At 29.8% G+C, this 19,633-nt stretch overlaps 2 protein-coding genes across 2 annotated transcripts; one reads left to right on the top strand and one right to left on the bottom strand.

The window, feature by feature from the left end:
* Window positions 1–2,167: 2,167 nt before the first annotated feature.
* Window positions 2,168–8,940, top strand: LOC106769110 (secretory carrier-associated membrane protein). The gene is made up of 12 exons (XM_014654590.2): window positions 2,168–2,449; window positions 4,494–4,610; window positions 4,720–4,782; window positions 5,266–5,299; window positions 5,529–5,651; window positions 6,515–6,577; window positions 6,683–6,776; window positions 7,622–7,667; window positions 7,750–7,817; window positions 8,222–8,270; window positions 8,460–8,525; window positions 8,612–8,940. Exons 1-12 carry the CDS (start codon window positions 2,393–2,395, stop codon window positions 8,696–8,698), a joined length of 867 nt encoding a protein of 288 aa, XP_014510076.1. The 5' UTR covers window positions 2,168–2,392; the 3' UTR covers window positions 8,699–8,940.
* A 99-nt stretch (window positions 8,941–9,039) lies between these two features.
* Window positions 9,040–11,927, bottom strand: LOC106767593 (PAP-specific phosphatase HAL2-like). Its single transcript, XM_014652516.2, has 3 exons — window positions 11,471–11,927; window positions 10,116–10,803; window positions 9,040–9,792 (listed from the first exon to the last, which is right to left on the bottom strand). Exons 1-3 carry the CDS (start codon window positions 11,841–11,843, stop codon window positions 9,489–9,491), a joined length of 1,365 nt encoding a protein of 454 aa, XP_014508002.1. The 5' UTR covers window positions 11,844–11,927; the 3' UTR covers window positions 9,040–9,488.
* Between the last annotated feature and the right edge of the window lie 7,706 nt (window positions 11,928–19,633).

Here is a 19,633-nt window from a genome sequence, read left to right as displayed (position 1 = left end):
AATTTCTCTATAATCAATAATTATTATAAACATCAACATAGACCAATGACGGAATGACACGTAAACGATATTAAAATATTATAAAAAAAATGTTGTCAGATATATTTTCATTACATGCATTCATACATACTCATATAACTCCTTTTGTTACTTGCTCTAATTCTTGAATCCAATACGTTAATATGCTCAGGTATATTTTCTAACATCTCAGTAATCATAATTAATAATGTTATATTTGCTCTAATAATTTTTGTTAACTATTTTATTCTCTCATAAACTTACCAAAAGTAAATAATGTTTGTCATCATAAAAAAGAAAGACATTATAAAAACTTAAATGATTTAGTCTCAAATAACCTATACATATTGAATGACACTTGCACCGTATGTTTTCATATAATAAATATTATTACAATTTAAAACAATAAAAAGTTAAATAAGATATCTTCTAATAATAAAATAAATACTACACTGGAATTAAAGTACTAAATAACTTTAGGTAACATAAGCTTATATGAATAAGAAAAATAAATCACTTAACATCCGCATAATGTACACATTTTTTTGTCAATAGTTATTGGAAATTAATTCATAACCTTATCTCTAATGTCAATTATTAGATGAAGTACTTAGTACTAAACCAAAAGTTATAATTGATAGTCTCATACAACTTTTTTTACTTATTGTAATAACCAAAGTGTCATAGTTTTATTAGCCCACCTAACCTCTATTAAGATACCATTAATGACACATGCATCAGAATACATCCAAGTTAGAAGTTGTACTTTAAATTTTAATTTAGATTATAAATGTTAATTTGATTTTGAATTAATATTTTCAATTTGCATCTGAAATTTTAAAAAATTTAAGCGTGTTGTATCAAATAACTTTAATGTTATAATGAACATTTTTATTAAAGAAAAAAAATTGATGATACAATTTTATGATGGTTCATGTAATTTACAGTTTTGTTTATGATTGTGAGAAAAAAAGAAAATACTCGCATGCTATGCTAAGTATTGGAAATAAATTGGTAGCTTTTTAATTACTTTGAGTTTTGAGAAGTTTTAACTTTTTTTAAGTAGATGATGTTTTTTAGAATGAAATTTGAGATATAAAAAGCTTACTCTTGTGAAATTTGAGATATATTGTGAGACCAATAATAAGGTTATCAATTCTATAATTTATCTAAAGTATCAACTTAAAAAATAAAGAAATAAAGTTTTCAAAATTATTTGGTCATACGTTTTATTCTTATTAAATGTTATAACTTTTCTATTTGAGTATTTGAAATATGTTTAATCCCACAATTTTAGATATATAATTAATTAATTAAATTTATAATTAATTAATTATAAAATTTTATTGACAATAAACATAACTAGCACTACCCCACTTAGAAATTGACATAATTTTGAATTAGAATTAGATGAGAGAGAAGCGTAATTTGAAATGTTGGGTTGTTTCTAACAGAAAAATGCCAACTATACAATTTGAAAATTTTGTCTTGTTTGCAACATAACATGTTTGGACAAAATAGATTGATTACCTTTTCTCTTTAACCATGAGTAAGTGCAATTGTTTCAAACATTTCATTATGCCTTTGTCGTCAAATGTAGTTCCATTTTCAGATTATATTACATTACACCAACAACTAATCCACCCAATTCATATTTTATTTGGCTAAAAGTAAATAAAAATTAATTAAATTCCAATAAAATGAATAAAACTATCAATGCAAATTAAATTCCACCAGATTCAAAATCAATTAAAATCTTGTCTCATTAAATCAACCACCAAGAGAAAATAAAAAAATAAAAAACCAAACGAGTTGTTATTTGAAAAGAATCTTACACACTATTACATATTAAAAAAAAATAAAAGTTTATTCTTTTTTAAAAAAATCTTTAAATACTACCAACATAAAATTTTATTTGTCAACTAAAAATATATTAGTTTAAATTTAAATTTTAAAATTTTCACTTAAAGAACAGAAAATTTATTTTAAGTATCTTATTAAAGTGCATAAAAAAAACTTTTATAATATTATCGATTGTCACATTGATGGAAAAAATCCAAATATACCAACTTTAAACTTCTAATCTTCTGTGTTTTTTTCTTTCAAATTTCAAATTTTCCGATTATATATACAATGAGAAAGCTAAGTTGAAAACAGAGTCTTCTGTCTTTATTTTCTTCTGTATTACGCTGACCAAAGACAATTCTTTGTGCCTGTAGCTGGAATTTCCCCATATGCAACGCTTCTTACTTTATCTTCTAATTCTTTAAAGAAGTTTCTTACTTTCAAATATCACCGCTCTAGAAATCTTCTCTTTTTAATACCCATTTGACCTTAGTTTCTGGAGAGATCAGATCCCTGCATTCCAATTCCCATGGCTGGTCGTTACGATAGTAACCCCTTCGACGAGGAAGAAGTGAACCCCTTCGCTGTAAGTCTTTTCACGGTTGTTTCGTTTTTCCTCTCAAAGTTGGGATTTTGTGAACTGGGTTTGCAGTTTTTGTGTGGAAATTGATTTGATCCTGTTCTGGGGATGTTTCAGCGTGAGATTTTCGTCAATTCTTGTTTGCGAATTGTTGTTTCTGTTCTCGGTTTTCTGTTGACTTGTTTAATACTATAATTTATGGTCAAAGAAACCGATTTTGTGTTTCTGTTTTAAGGTAGTTGTAGATTTTGTTCTCTCTGCTTCATGTTGGGTTTTTTGTGTGTGTGTTTTTCATGATGTTTTGACCTTAAGAAGTTTACCAATATAATTGAACTGAACATGTCTGGACGAATTTTTTAGATGTCCTTGAGATTTACTTGCAGATGCAGACACAGATGCTGATACTGTGTTTCTCAAAGTCAGTGTGCCTAATAACTTCATAATGAATTAACATGAAGTAATCGTGCCGCTCCGCTGGTGGTGACGGAAATCAAGAAGTTTTCAAATCCATTTTTTTTAAAAAAAAAAATAAAAAAATAAGGATGTGGAACTCATGCGTCCTGACCACATAGGATTAAATGTTAACTGGGGACTGGAAGATCTGGCAATGGTTTATTTGAAAGAGATATTGAGAGACATCTTCCCTTTGATGGAGGATAAATAGTGGTTTTGGTGTAACTATAATTGTAAAAGTACTGGTTATATTAAGTTGTTTCGAATGCTATTGTGTGTGTACATACAAACACACACAAATGGAATTTGATCCTTGGAAAATTTTAGTAGTGACTAGTGAAGGACTTCTGTTAACAAATTTATTGCATTTAAGTTCAACTAAGGATGGCCCTAGACAGTTATGTGTATCTTAAATGGACCTGCAGTTTTTCAATTATCAAATGAAAAACTAGAAACTAAGAAAATGAAGAATGGGGAGGATAAATTACATTTATTGGTTTTCCTGTAATACTCTACGAATTTTCATTTTGGTCCCTCAATTCAATTACAGGAATGTTTACTAAAGAATTTTGAAATTGGTGCAGTTAAGTCTCTCTGTTAGTTTGATGGTGATGTGGGAATGCCCCCTTTTTTGTGACAAATTGATGATGAGTTTCTCTTTTTTTTTTTTCTGGCGTGGAAATGCTGAGGCACAATGCAACACTAACTAAATTAATTTTTTTTTGACATGGCAAGATCAATCTGACTAGGATATAATTGCACCAATTTGAAAGCTATTAACCAGGCAACATCTTGCCACTGAAATAAGGGGGATCAAAATTGAATATTATGTCTAATCAAGGAACCAGAACTATAATTAAATCAACTGCGAGAAAGGATTACTTAATTGTACATCATTTTGTCACTGAGCGCTTAGAATATCAGTGATGTGATGTGTGTGTATCCGAACATTTTTTTGAGAATATTCTGAACTTATAATTCAGAGTTTTAAAATTGTATTTAATTATAGTAATGGACATTGCAAAAGGAAAACGTAATGTCAAATATATCTTTTTTTTAGTAGTTACATTTTAGGTTTGTGAAGATTTAAGAAGTATTATAAGCACACTAAGGTCTCTACTCTCTATACATATCACAAAATAACTAGAAGTGCAATAATGATTATGATATGAAAAGCTAAGTTGTCTGAAGGTGCATGATTGTGATATTGACATTTTTTCTTAACGTGGAAGGGACAGATATATGAGAGGGAAATTTAGATGTTGTGATAACTAGTGAAATATTTGAGAGCATAATTATCGAGGAAAAGGAAGATGTGTGCTGGGGGTTGGTGGGAGGGAGCATGACCCTTCTGGTTTCTCCTCCTACATTCATTGTGTTGTGATAATTCATTACGGAGTCATCTTATCCATTTAATGGGAGGGCAATCGACTTTATACTACCTTGTCTTGGGAACACCCTTTTCTAGCTTAACTCTAGAGTCTAGGTTCACGGCCAGATTTAATTATTTATTATGAAGTATATTATGTATCATCTGCTGATAAAAGGCTATAAATCTTCTGTGACTTACAGTGTTGTAATGTTTTTAAACTGTCAGAATCCTGGAAGTGTTCCTGCAGCCACAAATTCAAGGCTCTCACCTCTTAAGCCAGAGCCTGTTGATTATAATTACGGCTTTGGTGCAACAGTTGATATACCCCTTGATTCATCGACGGTATGTATAAAATTGAGGTTGATGAAATCCTCAGTTCTTTTCTTATTTCTAATCTGTTGTTGCAAGTATTAATCATGGTTTTTCTAATTATGATCTCCTTATACTGTAGGATTTGAAGAAGAAGGAGAAGGAACTTCAATCTAAGGAAGCTGAATTGAGACGAAGGGAACAGGTATAGAATGGGATTTCAATTAATCTAAAATTTGATATGCATGATTACTAAGACAATAAGAATATCATATGATTTAATAGTTTGCTTTGTTGAATTTGTATTCTATATAATTTATTAAGTTGATGGTGTCCCACGCTTACTCCTAGAGTAAGTGAGTAGTTTCCTCTACATTTGTGTCCCCACAAACGCCAAGAATTTTAACTGGATCTGATTGATTATATTACCTGAAGTTTGGATATGAAAATTATGAAGGCATCTGAAAATGTTATGATTGATAATAGGTTGGTCTATGGAAATATGGATCTTCTTATCAAAGGCCTCCTCATCAAATCATGTTATCCTCTATTTAATATTTATAATTTTTGCACTGATATTTGTTCAATTAACCTTATGTACATAAAGGTTTGTCTGCTGACTTTTCTGTCAACTGCAACTTCTTGGAAATTCACATGCATTTTATTTGTTTTTATGTATCAAATTCAGGATGTCAGGCGGAAAGAAGAAGCTGCTGCACGAGGTGATTTACATTTCCCTTTCTCTATTTGAAGTTTGCTTTAAAAATAATTGTTTGCAAGTATTTTTGGTCTTTGGCCTGGAGGCAGGTTGAGATTTCTGTTTGTGCTCTCATACCATTGAATAGTGGAGGAATGGTAATACTGCAGGGTTCTATAGATGTCTCCGAATTTGATGCACTAACTTAAGTTCTGCTTACTTATTGTAGTAGGTACTTACGTTTTGTTTTGCAGCTGGAATTGTTCTTGAGGAGAAGAATTGGCCACCGTTTTTTCCAATAATCCATCATGACATTGCTAATGAAATTCCTATTCATCTACAGAAATTGCAATATGTTGCATTTACTACACTGTTAGGTACGTTATTCTCTTTATTTATTTTTTGGGAGTGCAGTGAGTATTATCATATCGATCTTTTATTTTTCAATTTTGTTTGTAGATTCTATTTCAAAGATCATTTGTGTCTTCTATTTCAAGGACCTTGGTCCCTTTGATTTTTCTTACGTAATTATCTTTGGCTCAATTCCACCTTGTGTTACTCAATTTTCATCATTTTTCAAAATTTAACATCCAAGTTTTTTCGTTTCATGCATTTTATCATCAATGTTTTTTAATTTTCACACATTTTACTGAATTGTTAAAATATCTAGCAACATGTTGACGTGTCAGTGAAAAAAAAGTTAAAAAATGGCATAAAAGTAATTTTTTCCGATTTTTTATACCTTTTTTGGTGATTTGTTAGCATGCCATTATATAGAAATTGAAGAACATGATAGTAAGATGCGTGATAAAACTTGGATGGTAAAATTTGTGAAATGATGATAGTTGAGTGTTAAACTAAATAATTAATCCGTTATATTTTAATTGGCATCAATGACAAATTTTTTACACCTTATACTAGAAAGTAGCAATTGGGAAGATTTTCTTTTCTACTCCCAGAATTTTTAAAATGAAATATAAAAGAAATTGAAGCCTTGAAACGAGGTGAAATTCTCTGAATAACTAGCTTTGCCTGGATTCTTGGAACCAATCTGGTTTGTTGATTAAGATAAAGGCATTCTGTACTTACTTGTTCTATCATAATCACATGTTTTGAATTAATCATGGTCATAATAGATGTTTCTATTGTGAGTTATCGGTAAATAGTGTAATTTCATACCCGTAAGCAATGCAAACATGAGATTGGTTCACTGTGATTTAAAAACATTTCTGTTATGCAGGATTAGTGTTGTGCCTTTTTTGGAATGTCATAGCTGTTACTGCAGCTTGGATTAAGGGTGAAGGTGAGTTTAGCTACATTGAATATTCACTTAGGTTATTATATAGCCCAAATTAAAAATCTGACATCTAAATTCCATGCACGTGGAACTTGGCCTTGTTTGTTGTAGGTGTAAAAATATGGTTTCTTGCCATTATCTACTTCATAGCAGGGGTTCCTGGGGCATATGTTCTGTGGTATCGCCCATTATATCGTGCTTTTAGGTAAATTTTTAATTTTTGCATGCACTAATGAATTATGCAACTACAATTATTTGTCTATAACTTGTGTAGTCACTTGAACTTGTTTTGGAGACCACAGTCATGTCTAGGCTTAATGGTTCAACATTGGGGCTGTATGAGTGTTATCGTATTTTATCACATTTGGTTGTGTTGTGTCCATATGGTTAATCTGAGCTGCAAAAGACTTGAATTCCTGAAGTAAATAAATATTAGAATTTGAACTTTAGAACCTAACTCAATCCACAAAACTCACGTTATAATTTAAATGATCTAGAATAGAAATAACTGCAATTAAGTTGACTTTTGAAAAATAAATTTAATTTAGTTTAACACTTTTTCCATTTATTTTTCCTTCTTTGAATTAATGGGTTGTTCATCTTAGTGTCAGGCTATTGTTGATTCTGACAAATTTTGATGAGATGCTCTGCGCCTACTGAAAATTTTACCTTATGCTCTGAAGCATTCATGTGAAAAATAGGAAAATATAATATGCATGCATATTTTTATCTTGGCTGAATGCCTAATTTGGTCCTCTAATTTCATTCAAATTTTCAAAAAGACCCCTAATTATTGGTTTTTCCAATTTAGTTTCTTAAAAACATCAAACAGGAAACTAGCAAGCAGTCAAATTGGAAAAAGGACTAAATTTTTTGTTTTTAAAAAACTAAAGAACTAAATTGGAAAAACCAATAACTAGGGGTCTTTTTGAAAATTCGAATAAATTAGAGGACTAAATTAGAAATTAAACCTTTTATCTTTTTATGTGGCCATACTTCTTTGAATATGCTTTAAAATATGCGTCTTGAATATGCTTATTGATTTTGCAGGACTGAAAGTGCTTTGAAATTTGGATGGTTTTTCATGCTTTATCTGGTAAATGGATTATACTTTTGCATAAGCTATGCTTCAAAAAGTGAAGAAATCTAATGATATTCATTCCTTGTTTTCCTGACAGCTTCACATAGGATTCTGCATCTTAGCTGCAGTTGCTCCTCCTATAGTTTTCAAAGGCAAATCCCTGACGTATGTCCACTTCATATATGTTCTCTATTTTACACAATATTGCTCATATGACTTTATTTATGTTACAAGGAGACTAAGTATTCAAATTCTCTTTCCTTGCTGAGAAGATAGAGTTCTTTTTTTCTTTCCCTTGTCAGAAATAGGAGTAAATGATGAATAACCTGATTTGAAATCTTTTAGAAACATGTTAGTTGGTTGGCTGACATTGAGAAGAAAATTAATGCATATTACCCATAAATAAGAGGATGGGTTAAGACCTGAGAACGGTGATGAATTTGGGGCTTTGGGGCGTTGCTAAGTGTGTTATATTTTAGGATTTAATGGGTGTGTTTCATTTCTCAAGATGCTGAAGTTGTTTCCAGCCTTTTAACATAGTGACTGACACTGTCTATTCATTCATTCAGGGGTATTCTGTCTGCCATAGATGTGCTGGGCGACCATGCTTTGATTGGGGTAAGAGGGTTTGTCATGAGTTATTTCTCATTCCAAAAACATACTATTTAGTTGCCAAAGTTGTATTTATACGCGTTACACCCTATGTTATGCACCATCTTTTTGCAAATACTACAGAATGCAACCTCGACAACATGATGCTTCTGAATGATTATTTTTTTATCATGTTTTTATCCATTTGCCTTGCAGATTTTCTACTTCATCGGGTTTGGATTATTCTGCATTGAAACGTTGATCAGCATTTGGGTTATTCAGGTCTGATTACACTTGCTGAAGTTTCAAATCATTTTAAGCACATGCACGCAACTTACCTACTCACTATTTCATTGGTTTCCATACAGCAAGTATACATGTACTTCCGTGGCAGTGGTAAGGCTGCTGAGATGAAACGGGAGGCTGCTAGGGGAGCATTGAGGGCTGCTATATGATTTATCAGTCTTCTGCAGAAGACACTACGGATACATTATGGACCAATGTTGTATATTTAAGCCACACTCTTGAATTTGAACAAAAACTATTCCACTGAGCATGATTTTTTCCTTACACCTGTAATTTTATTTATTTATTTTTATGTTGTTTAACATGCTATCTATTGTTGTGGTTTATTAGTGTATATGCTGAGAGCATGGACATACTAGTGGCTGGTAGAAACGTGCTACAATTTATTGAAGTGTTGATCCTCTATACATATTTAAAGTTTCATTTCTTATTCCAAAAGTTGAATTTTCATACATGAGTTCTTCGTTAAAATTAAAAAGAAAATTTAAAGTCAAAAATTGATTCTAAATACAACTTCTTCATTAGAATTACATAAATCTAACTAAAATAATAATTTTAGACACGGCTTGTTCATCTTGTTCATTTAAAAATTTTGACATAAAGTCACACCATTTTGACATTCATCTCTATCCATAATAGATTCTCAGTGCATATTCATATTAGTTATAGCCTTATAGGTATATGAAACCTCTTCAAGATAAGTCATGCATGTCCTAGTAAATTTCATGCAGAGTACAAAATAACAGCCTTAAACTTTTATCGTAACATTTCAAAAGATAATAATTTCAGCTTAGCAAGTCGGCACCAATACATAAACTATAACATGTACATAAGCAGAGGGATTTATGTGATACTGTGTAAAACAGAAGGGAAAAGATTATACATTATTCACATAATCTCAGTACATATCCCATATGCTTGTAGGTTATTACAGCAGTCTCAAAGACAAGAAGAGACCCAGCTAGCATCAACTGCATCGATGATCTTTTCATGTAATGCTGTTCCAGCAGAAGCAACTATACCACGATCAAGGCTTTCTAAGTTTAAACCTTTTGAGAAGTCAAGGGGGTTCCCCTTAGCATCTGTTACCATGCCTCCAGCCTCTTGTATGATGATAGCACCAGCAGCATGATCCCATATTTTTTCCTTGTAACCAGCCCTTGCAAACTTCATGAAAACCTCAGCATGCCCACAAGCTATTGCCGCATATTTCATCATGTTGAATACTCTTAGTGGCTGATTACTGCATATAAATGATGAATACTAGTTACATTAGAAAATTTATGTTGTCTTTGGTGAAATTTGTCAAATGATATTCTAGATATTTAATAGTAAGGAATGTGCTGCTAAACACAACACTTTTCATCTTGTTTGCATATTCTAAGAACCTCTTTATCCCTACACTGCAGTGTTATTAAATTAGCACAAAGAAAATCTGAACACAGAAAAAATTAAATGCGTTGGCAATGGCAGAAATCCTATGTTTGAATGTCTAGAGAAACTACAGCCATAGAAGTTTAAAATTCTAAAGACAGAGAGGGAGACTGATACTGAAATAAAACACACCTGAGACCAACACTCTGAGCCAATCCCTCAGTAAAAGTGTGGCTTGAATTGGCCTTTTCAATTGGTTGGCAGAAAGTGGCCAAGGCTAGGTTGTCAACGGAAGAGACAGAAACTTGTTTTGCATGGTTTGGCCACACATACTTCTTATTGACATGAAGCAGTGGTTGGATCCAAGCTTTCCTACTACCTCTCTTAGCATAAATTATACAACCTTTATTCCAAGTTTCTGAGTTTGGAGGAGTCAACATAGATATCATCCTTTGATAGCTGAGATGATAGCTAAACCAGTCCTTTCTCATAGGGTAGTTAGGACAGCCAAGAACTCCAAGCACCACTTCACCATCCTCTATCAGTGATAAACCTACAGCATATTGATCGCCGCATGCAGACCCCATTTTGCCATCAAGAGGGCTAAGTGCCCAAAATCTTCCTGAAGGACTTCCAACTAAGTTGCTGCAACTAATGATTTCAAGAACCTCTGAAGTTCCCAGAGCTGATTTTGGCTCCTCAACCCCAAACCGTGGTGCTTCAGCTAGACATTCATTCACAGTTTTAACCACAGCTTCCAACAGTTCTGATTTATTAGTATTGGATAGTGTCTGAACATCCTTTTCAGTTACAATTGAGACATTTCCACTCCCTAAACACTTAGACAATATCCAGCTGACAATTGTGTTCACACTCAAACCTGTACCACATATAATCATCATTCGCGCTTTAAAAAATCTTCTTTTGTGAACAAAATTAGAAATAATAAATAGCTTTAATTTATATCTTTACTTCTTCACGTGGAGAGCAAGAGAGCAGTGAAAGACAAAAGAAAATCTCTCATATTTATTAATCTGGAGAATGATATTTACAATTAGTAGATCTTAAGGTAAACAATTGAATTCAATCAAATCATTTTGCTTATGGAACAGAGCAGGGCCATAACAGTGCTTACATGTTAGCACTCTATTAGTGCTATATTCCAAGTCATAGGGTTTGATATTACTGTATCTTTTGTTTACCCTGTATTGCATTTTTAAACTGACAAAGCCTATGAAAACGTTTTATATTTTACAATCAACATAGTACATCAAAGAGTGTTTTTTTCATTACATGAATCATCCTCATAACTTGTGAGCACATGAAAACTAACCTCTTTACCAACCCTTAGCATTTTACAATGAAATTTTAAATTAAATTGTGAGACACCACTGATAGAAAATGTATATGTAGTATCCAGGTTAACAAGTTTTCAGTATAAAGAAAGGCATGTATATTTATTTCCCAAACTCATTCTTAACAGAGATTATTTAACAATGAAAAGAAAAACGTTGAAGAAATTACACAGATCAAATAGGAAGATTCACCTGCAACTGTGAGCGGTGAATAGGGATGGTTGATCTGAGAATTCGAAATCCAAGTGTCTTGCAGTTTCTGACAGATGAAGCATGACATCTGAACTGCTCTAACAGCAACATCTAACTCTCTGCAATATTCCTCTGGTTCTGAGACAAGACCAAGTAGTTTTCGGTCCTCCTCAATCACAGGAGAAGAAAAGCTTTGATCAGATTTTGACACAGAAGCAATGTGGGTTGGGAGAGTGTTGGTGGATTTATGGTGTTGAGACATAAAGCAGGAATCTTTTGTTTGTGCATGGCCACATATGAAGTTTTCATTTCTCTTCCCAAGTTTTAAGGTTTGTGCCATGTTTGCACACAAAGAGGAACAATATAAAGGCATGTGAAGTGCACAATTTCACCCTTTCTTAATTTGGTTATGTAAAGTTTGAAAGGAGAAACTGCAAAATTGGAAGGCTTTGGCAAATTTATTATGGGAATAACATTGATCTGCCTACGAGAGTATTTATAGGACAATTTTACAAGCAAAACACAAATTCATCACTTCTTTTTTGTATATACGTATTAAAGAAAAGTAAATTGCATCAAGATTAGATCTTTTGTATTGATAGACATTATGCTATTAAACAAGGAGAAAGGACAAAACAAACAAAAAAACAGAAAGAACAAGGATAATGGACAAAGGTTGAAGTCATAAACCTATCATTTGTGAAGAAGACTGTCTCTGTTATTCCTTGTACTTGTTAAGGAATTTAATCTTAAACCAAAGATAAAGTTTTCTCCAAATGGATTAATGAGGAAAAGTAAATTATAACACAAGCACTGAAGTTAAGTTGAAGTTAATTTTATAATATTAAGTTAAACTAAAATTTTATCTTTTAATATTTTAAGTCATGGATCAAATTTTATAATGTAAATAAATTTAAGTATTATTATAAACTTTCACATCTTTAGATAATATAATGCCTTAAAATTCATGAATAATTTGTCATCATATTAAATTAATTTTTTTTAATACAATATGAGATAACAGACTAAATCTATAATAAAATTTATTCTTCACGAAATATAAATAAATTAAAAAAAAAATAAATAAATATATGAGTTAAAACATCAATTATATTATTCTATAATTACTTTTACATATATAAAAAGAATTAATGTTCTATGTATATAGTTAAAAAAATTTAAGATTTTGTAAATTAAATTTAAAACCTTAGTTTTATACTTTTAAATCAAAAAGAGTTTTGGTTCTATCATTTAAACACATTTGTTTACGTTGTGATTAGTTATTTAATGTTAAATTATCATATAATTACAAAAAATACTATCATTAACTAATTATCTTTACTAAATTTTATGAAAAATAAGTGATCATGCCAATCTAATCTCTAATTGATATGGTGTTTTTGGTGAAAATAATTCTATAAATTTAAGCTAATCAAAGTAAATATACTTTGTAAATTGTTTTTAGTTTTTAACTTAGATAGTGATAACACTGACAAATTTCACATATAATACATAATTTCAGAGTAAAACTCATCATTCCAAAGATTAAATCTAACATTCATAGTTATTAAAACTTCATTTTCATAATTTAAAATACAAAAACTAAATTTACACCTTTTTGTAAGTTTTACTAATAGAGTTCTCATAAATTAAAGAAAAAACATTCATACATAAATTAATAAACTTTATTCTAATGGATGACAGTTAATTTGAAAAACAACAATTTATAGAAAATGTACATAACATTAAAATAGTTTAATTGATGAAAATTTTAAAATTTGCACGAACTAAATAACATGAAACTAATTTATTGAAAAATTCAAATAATTCAACAAAAACACAAGGCTAGATCTAAATAACATGAAATAAAAACAATTTAGAAATATATTAAGTAAGAAACTTTGAAATAATGGAGAACTCTAATGCAAATAAAAGATAAACAAGAAGTGTAATAGAAGAAGGTACAAGAAATTATAACTTCGAGAACATATCTTATAAGTGAGTTATATTAATATTACCTTGAACACATAAATAAATGTATTCAATTTTTCAAAAATAAATAAAAATGACAAAGGTTGAAAAATATTAATTATGAATGTTATAATTTTTTATGTCATTTTATATTTATAAACTAATTTATCAAATAATTTTAATTTAATAAATATATTTATAAATTCTATGTTAGAAATTTAAGTATGAGTTTAAATCAAGATAAATAGAAATGAAAAATTAAAACACTATTTAAGGTTGATGATTAACTTATTTTCTTAACGTTTTGGATAGAAAATTCTATTAATTTCTTATGTGTTTAGACTCACATCTCTTTAATGTTATATTTTTCAAGTATTTCATTAAATCCTGTGAACCTCCTCTTCAAAACATCCGACATTTTAAATTTGAAACTAACTTTGTTCATTATTAAAGAATTTATTACCTAATTTTACTAAATAAACCCATATATATGTAACATGGTTTGCTATATTCTAAAGTCATACTCAAACTATCTATATTTATAGACGCATTATCCTTATTAATCTATATGGTTATAACATCTTAGACTATATATAGAATTAATTACGTTTACTAACTTGCAATAATCTATCTAGAGAAATATTCCAGAGAATTTTGATAATTGGTAATTATTCTCTAATACATCTTGTTTTGCAAATGTTTTGTTAATTTTATTTTTATTTATCAGAAATATTCCAATAATTATCTCTAACTTCAATTTCCTCAAAAATAATTTTCTTTACCAAATTTATCAAATGTTCTTTATTCAAATAATCTACCATTGTTTCAGCAAATTTTTCTTTTTATTGATAATACATTATTGATAAAAAAGATTGCAACGAAAAAAAATTACCGTAAAAGAAACTTGCTGACGTGATATTTGAAATGAAAGCTAAAGCCTAATCACAAATATAAATTAGTATCTTTAGCTACAATAACCTTATCATTCTCGTTTTGATTGAGCACTTGAAGCACTATATCTTTGTAGAATAATTAATATGTGTCGCTTTGTAGATTTTTCTTTTTAGTTTTCAACAAAATAAACATAATTAAAATAAATAAAAAATGTAATAATGTTAAGAAAAAAAAACTATTAAATGGGGATAAATGGTATTGTTTGATGGTTAAATTTACTATATTTAAAACTTATCTCAACTCAACAACAAACTCAACTCAACAACAAACTGTGAATTATTTAACAACGATTTACTAGAAAAAAAAAAGTCAACAACAACTGTGTTCTCTTTCATACATTATATATTTTAAGTTATAAGAGAATTAAAGAATATGTTCTTTTTAAAAAAAAATCTTAAAATAAGTAAATAAATCCCAGATAAGATTCATTGTCAAAATCATAAAAAGGTCGAAAGAGAAAAAAATGAAAATGTAAAATCGTATTTTGTAATTGATGATACGACCTTGAATCTTTAGTATCCTTATCCCGAACACTTCAAAAAGATGAAAGATACTCCAAAATTCATCAACAATGGGCCCATAATTCTGAAATGCGTGAGACGTAATAAGCATGACAGTAGTGATGTTTTTTTCAAGCTGTAACTTTTTCACACAAAAAATAAAATAAAAAAATTATGTAGTATATTATTGGATTAAGAACCATTTTACTTTTTCAAAATTTGGTCACTTAAATTTAATTTTATTATTATTTTTCAATCAAAGTCCTCTTTTAAGAGATAATTTTATTTTAACTTTAATGAAGTCGTGATTTAAGTTGCATTATTTTATTCTAAACATTTTATTGATGTTATTAGTTAAAAAAACTGCTTATTCATTTTAATTATAATAGTATTTTTCTTAAGATAAGGTACTTAATTTTTCTAAGATGTCATTAGTTATAAAAAGCTTACTTTTTTATTAAATTTTTTAATTTAGTATTGTAATATTCCAAATTTTATTAGTTTAACTAATAAAATAAGATTTTGCAAAATTATAAACAAAACTATTGTCTCATCAAATAAATATAAATTATTAATACAATTATCAAGTTAAATAACCGTAATAAGAAAATATATTTAAAACTACTAAAAAAAACTATTAGATTCTCACAACAGAAAACTCGATTGCATCACTTTTTTCTTTCAAAGATGCTTCAACATTTACTTCTTATCTATCACAAAAGAAAACACAAAGATACAAGGAAACACAAAAAAAAAAACGACATGGTAAGCTAATATGCAAAAATGGTTACTAAAACAATTAAAACATATCAAATATAAGCTAAACATTTATAAAAATAAAATAACTCATATCAACACACATAAATAGTTGACACTAGACTCAATTATCTAGATACATACCTTTGACATATGTACTCAATGTAGATGTGCACTCGTAGTAATATTTATACTTAGTGGAGTCCTAAATATAGGGGTTATCACTCTACTACTCACAAAGATAATCTTTTCATGTTTAAACCAAAGTCTAGAGAAAAAACTTCTTGTCATTCTATCCCCTACCCCATTCATCTCTATATGAGTTGAATGACTGGTACAATATCAATATACTTACTTTCAAAACTCTCTATCAAAGCATACACTTAAACAAAATCACAACCAATTCCTCCTTGGACCGATTCCAACCATTCTCAGATGATCATAAAAAACTAACCATCACATTAACATTAACATAATCACACACATTAAACATATCATAAAAGACATGAAAATTTAGTTAAAATTATGATATTTTCGCTCAACTGCAAGATCTGCTCACTCAGCGAGTAGTGCCTAACTGCGCACTCGCTCAACCACCAAATGTTCTTGCTTAGCGAGTAGTCTCTAACAGCACACTCTCTCAGCGACCAAATAGCTCGCTCAACGAGAATACCTCTAGAAATTACAAATTTAAAATCTCCCAAAAGCTGCCTAGCGAGTTATTCTCATTTAGCAATTGTTAAGTCAGTGAACTCTCTGATTTTGACCTCACCCAACAACTACCAAGTTAGTAGCTCTTTGACTTTGACTTCGCCTAGCAAGTATATGCTCACTCAACAAGTTTGCATAATTATGCAAAACAGAATTTTGTAGATTTATGCCACTTACTCTACAAAATCAATCTAGCACTAACCTAAAATGTGAAATCAACCAACCATTAAATATACACAATTCAATGACTCAGTTCACTTCAAATACAATCTCAAACACAGTATATCAACATTTAAACATATAGTTACTAAAGACGGTTCAAAACCCCTAACTCAATTCAACAGGTCATATTTCATCAAACAACTCAATTACAGAAACTAACTGCCATACAAGCATATATAATCAACTATTATAAGTTGCTTATCAGTTAAAATCAATGTAATTAGCTTTCCTTACCTTATAGATAACCAAATCGCTCTAGAAAGCCTAAAACAGATCCAAATGCACAAGAAGTCCTATATGCTACTATGAACAACAAAAACACGATCAAGGAATACCATTAACACCACTGATCAACAAAGAGTTTTATAAAAGAGTCAAACGTCACATGCAACCCCACATAGCTCGAATGTAAAAAAAAACAAAACAAACTAGAAAGAAAAATAGAAAATCAACTTACTCTATTTCAGAAACTAATTAGTCCAAATTGAAGAATTTGCCGCTAGGATCAACCCTACAGTTTTAGTTCTTCAATTAAATGAATAAAGATGAGAAATCTTAGAGAAAAGTCAAAAAATTCTAGAAAAGTATTTTCTAAAAAGATTGTGTGTTTTAAAATAATGAACTCGTTCATAACAAAATTATTTATATTAAAACATTTTAATGTTAAAATAGTCAAATATCACTATTTTTAAACTATTATCACTTTTAAAATGTCATTTTCTACATTTTTACAAGTCTTAAATTGATTATGTAATTAAATTAAATATTGTCATATAATTTAATAGAGTAAAATAAATTGAAGTAAAATTTTTGTAATATTTTAAATTAAGTAGAAATCTTATTATGTTTATAAGTAAGATTTTTAATGAAAGAGTAAATAAACTTTGTTTTGTAAATTAATTTTCTAATTTAGTGTCTAGATCTTTATGATTATTATCTAAAATGCTGATATAGGTGAGTTTATAGTTTACATGGCAAAACAGTAAATATATACATTTTAATCAATTTTAAATAAATAATGAAGTTAATAAATTTTAGTTAATTACATGGACAATTTTAATCTCACTAATTATCTTATACGTTATTTTTTAAAATTAAAATATGTTTTAAAATAAGCTCATACTTTAAAAAATATATATTTTAAAATATTTGTCACAATTCACGTAACGTAATCAATTCATCATCTTTAAAAAACTAATTACATCTTAAGAAAATTAGACGTCTAATTTTTAACCACCACTACTATAAATAAAAAATATAAATTTCAAAATTTTAATTAATTATAACTTATATATATATATATATATATATATATATATAATAATAATAATAATAATAATAATAATTACTCTAATATGTATATACCATTGTGTTGTGTAAGATTTGAGTCATAGTGAGGTCATAGTATAAAATAAACATATATTCCCAATCTACTTTTACAATTCATAACTTGAATCATAACTCCATCTTATTAATCACCCTATCTTTAGCCGCAACAAAGAAAAATGACTAATCAGTGAGCCCATTGGGTCAATATTTGTGGCCCATGGCCCATCACAAATTGACAAAAAGATAGAAGCTTTATAAAGGCTTCTCTATCTAAAACCAACATTTATGTTTACTTATTAAGCTTTTGTTTTAATTAATTAATCCGAAAACAGACAATGATCAGTACTAAATATGTTTGTCCTAGGTTTTGATTTAACAGCATTGTTGATTCGTTATTGCGTGTAGGAATAAGAGTCTGATGCAGCCATGCATAAGCATAATGGCATTATGAGTCTGAACACAGAAAAAAGGTGAAAAAAAAAAACCCAAAAAAACGCATAACTTGAAGATTATGAAGTGGTGGTCCTCGGTGGCTTATAGTAACGTTGATGTGAATAGCTTCTTATTTTTCATGACGTTAAGCATATGGAAGGATGATATCATATTATCATCGAGTTGCATCACTAAATCCAAATGGTAGGTATATCTTTTCATGCAAGTTCTTCTTTTTTGCCTTGCAAAACTTTTTTTTTTTTCTAAATAAAGAAGTTATCGTAAAGGTACATACGGGGTATGTAACACTTAAAAATAACTTCTATTCATTAGGTTTTTGGAAAAAAAAAATATTTGGAAAAGGATGTATTCAATTTATGGGGTTCAAATTAACTTTATTTATATATATCCAAGTTTGGTTAAGGTTTCATCTCAAATCTTTTCTCCACGGTTCGATTGAACTAGGGTACTACCTGCAGAATCCAATTCTATGCCAAAAAGTTAATTTTTGTCCAAAAATGCTAGTAATAAATGTGTAGTAAAAATTAATCAATTATTTAAATATCAAACCCGTATTTATAGATTTTGGGATGAACTTCTGATTATTGTTGGTCGAATTACAATCCAAACGACAATGATCTTACTTAAGATTGATGTAATTATTCTTAGTGTTATCTCTGTTTATAATCCGACTGATTGGTCCAACAACCGGTTCATGTGGGACCGAAAGGCTTGTTAACCACTCAGTTCATAACTGACCAAGTGATCATACTATACATAGGTCCCCCAAGCACAAGCATGTCTTCCATCGAGGAGATGTGAAGGGGTTTGTTCATGGCAAGGAAATGATCGTGCATGTTATGGTAGAATGGGTTTCGATATGCCACTCGTCCAGGAGCAATTTCTCATGTGGGCAGTTATCGTGGCGGTTACAAGAAGATTTAACCGGTGCGAGTGGGACACATGGATGCTTGGGATTCGTGCGCCCACTTGAAATGAAAGGTCGCTCCTCGTGGACTGTCGGATAATGTTGGTTACAATGGCTGAGATTGGCTTGCCGAAACCCCTTTTCTGACTATATACAAGGAGTGAGGTCGCTGTCATTTTCACACTAGCTATCTTTCTCATTTCTTGCGATCGATGGTTTCGTTAATCTCCTCCTAAGGTAATAATGTCGATTGTGGAGCTTTCTTTGTCCGAGGAGTTCGTTAAGAGGGGAGACCGAGGGTACACTGATGGTGGATCGGGGTCCTTGTCGTCCGTCGGCTCTTCCATCCTATGGTCAATC

The sequence above is a fragment of the Vigna radiata genome, chromosome 7, assembly GCF_000741045.1.
Source record: "Vigna radiata var. radiata cultivar VC1973A chromosome 7, Vradiata_ver6, whole genome shotgun sequence".
Classification (NCBI taxonomy): domain Eukaryota; kingdom Viridiplantae; phylum Streptophyta; class Magnoliopsida; order Fabales; family Fabaceae; genus Vigna; species Vigna radiata.
Note: the sequence above shows the minus strand (reverse complement) of the source record. Positions and strands in the feature narration are given on the sequence as shown.

What these genes read in the sequence shown, in the direction of transcription:
- LOC106769110 (XM_014654590.2), top strand. Translation starts at nt 2,393, where the DNA reads ATGGCTGGTCGTTACGATAGTAACCCCTTCGACGAGGAAGAAGTGAAC. An exon ending in AGCTTGGATTAAGGGTGAAG is followed by an intron (nt 6,578 to 6,682) that starts GTGAGTTTAGCT and finishes TGTTTGTTGTAG; the next exon opens with GTGTAAAAATATGGTTTCTT. An exon ending in TCAGCATTTGGGTTATTCAG is followed by an intron (nt 8,526 to 8,611) that starts GTCTGATTACAC and finishes GTTTCCATACAG; the next exon opens with CAAGTATACATGTACTTCCG.
- LOC106767593 (XM_014652516.2), bottom strand. Translation starts at nt 11,843, where the DNA reads ATGCCTTTATATTGTTCCTCTTTGTGTGCAAACATGGCACAAACCTTA. An exon ending in TTCACCGCTCACAGTTGCAG is followed by an intron (nt 10,804 to 11,470) that starts GTGAATCTTCCT and finishes TATGTGGTACAG; the next exon opens with GTTTGAGTGTGAACACAATT. An exon ending in GCTCAGAGTGTTGGTCTCAG is followed by an intron (nt 9,793 to 10,115) that starts GTGTGTTTTATT and finishes ATTTATATGCAG; the next exon opens with TAATCAGCCACTAAGAGTAT.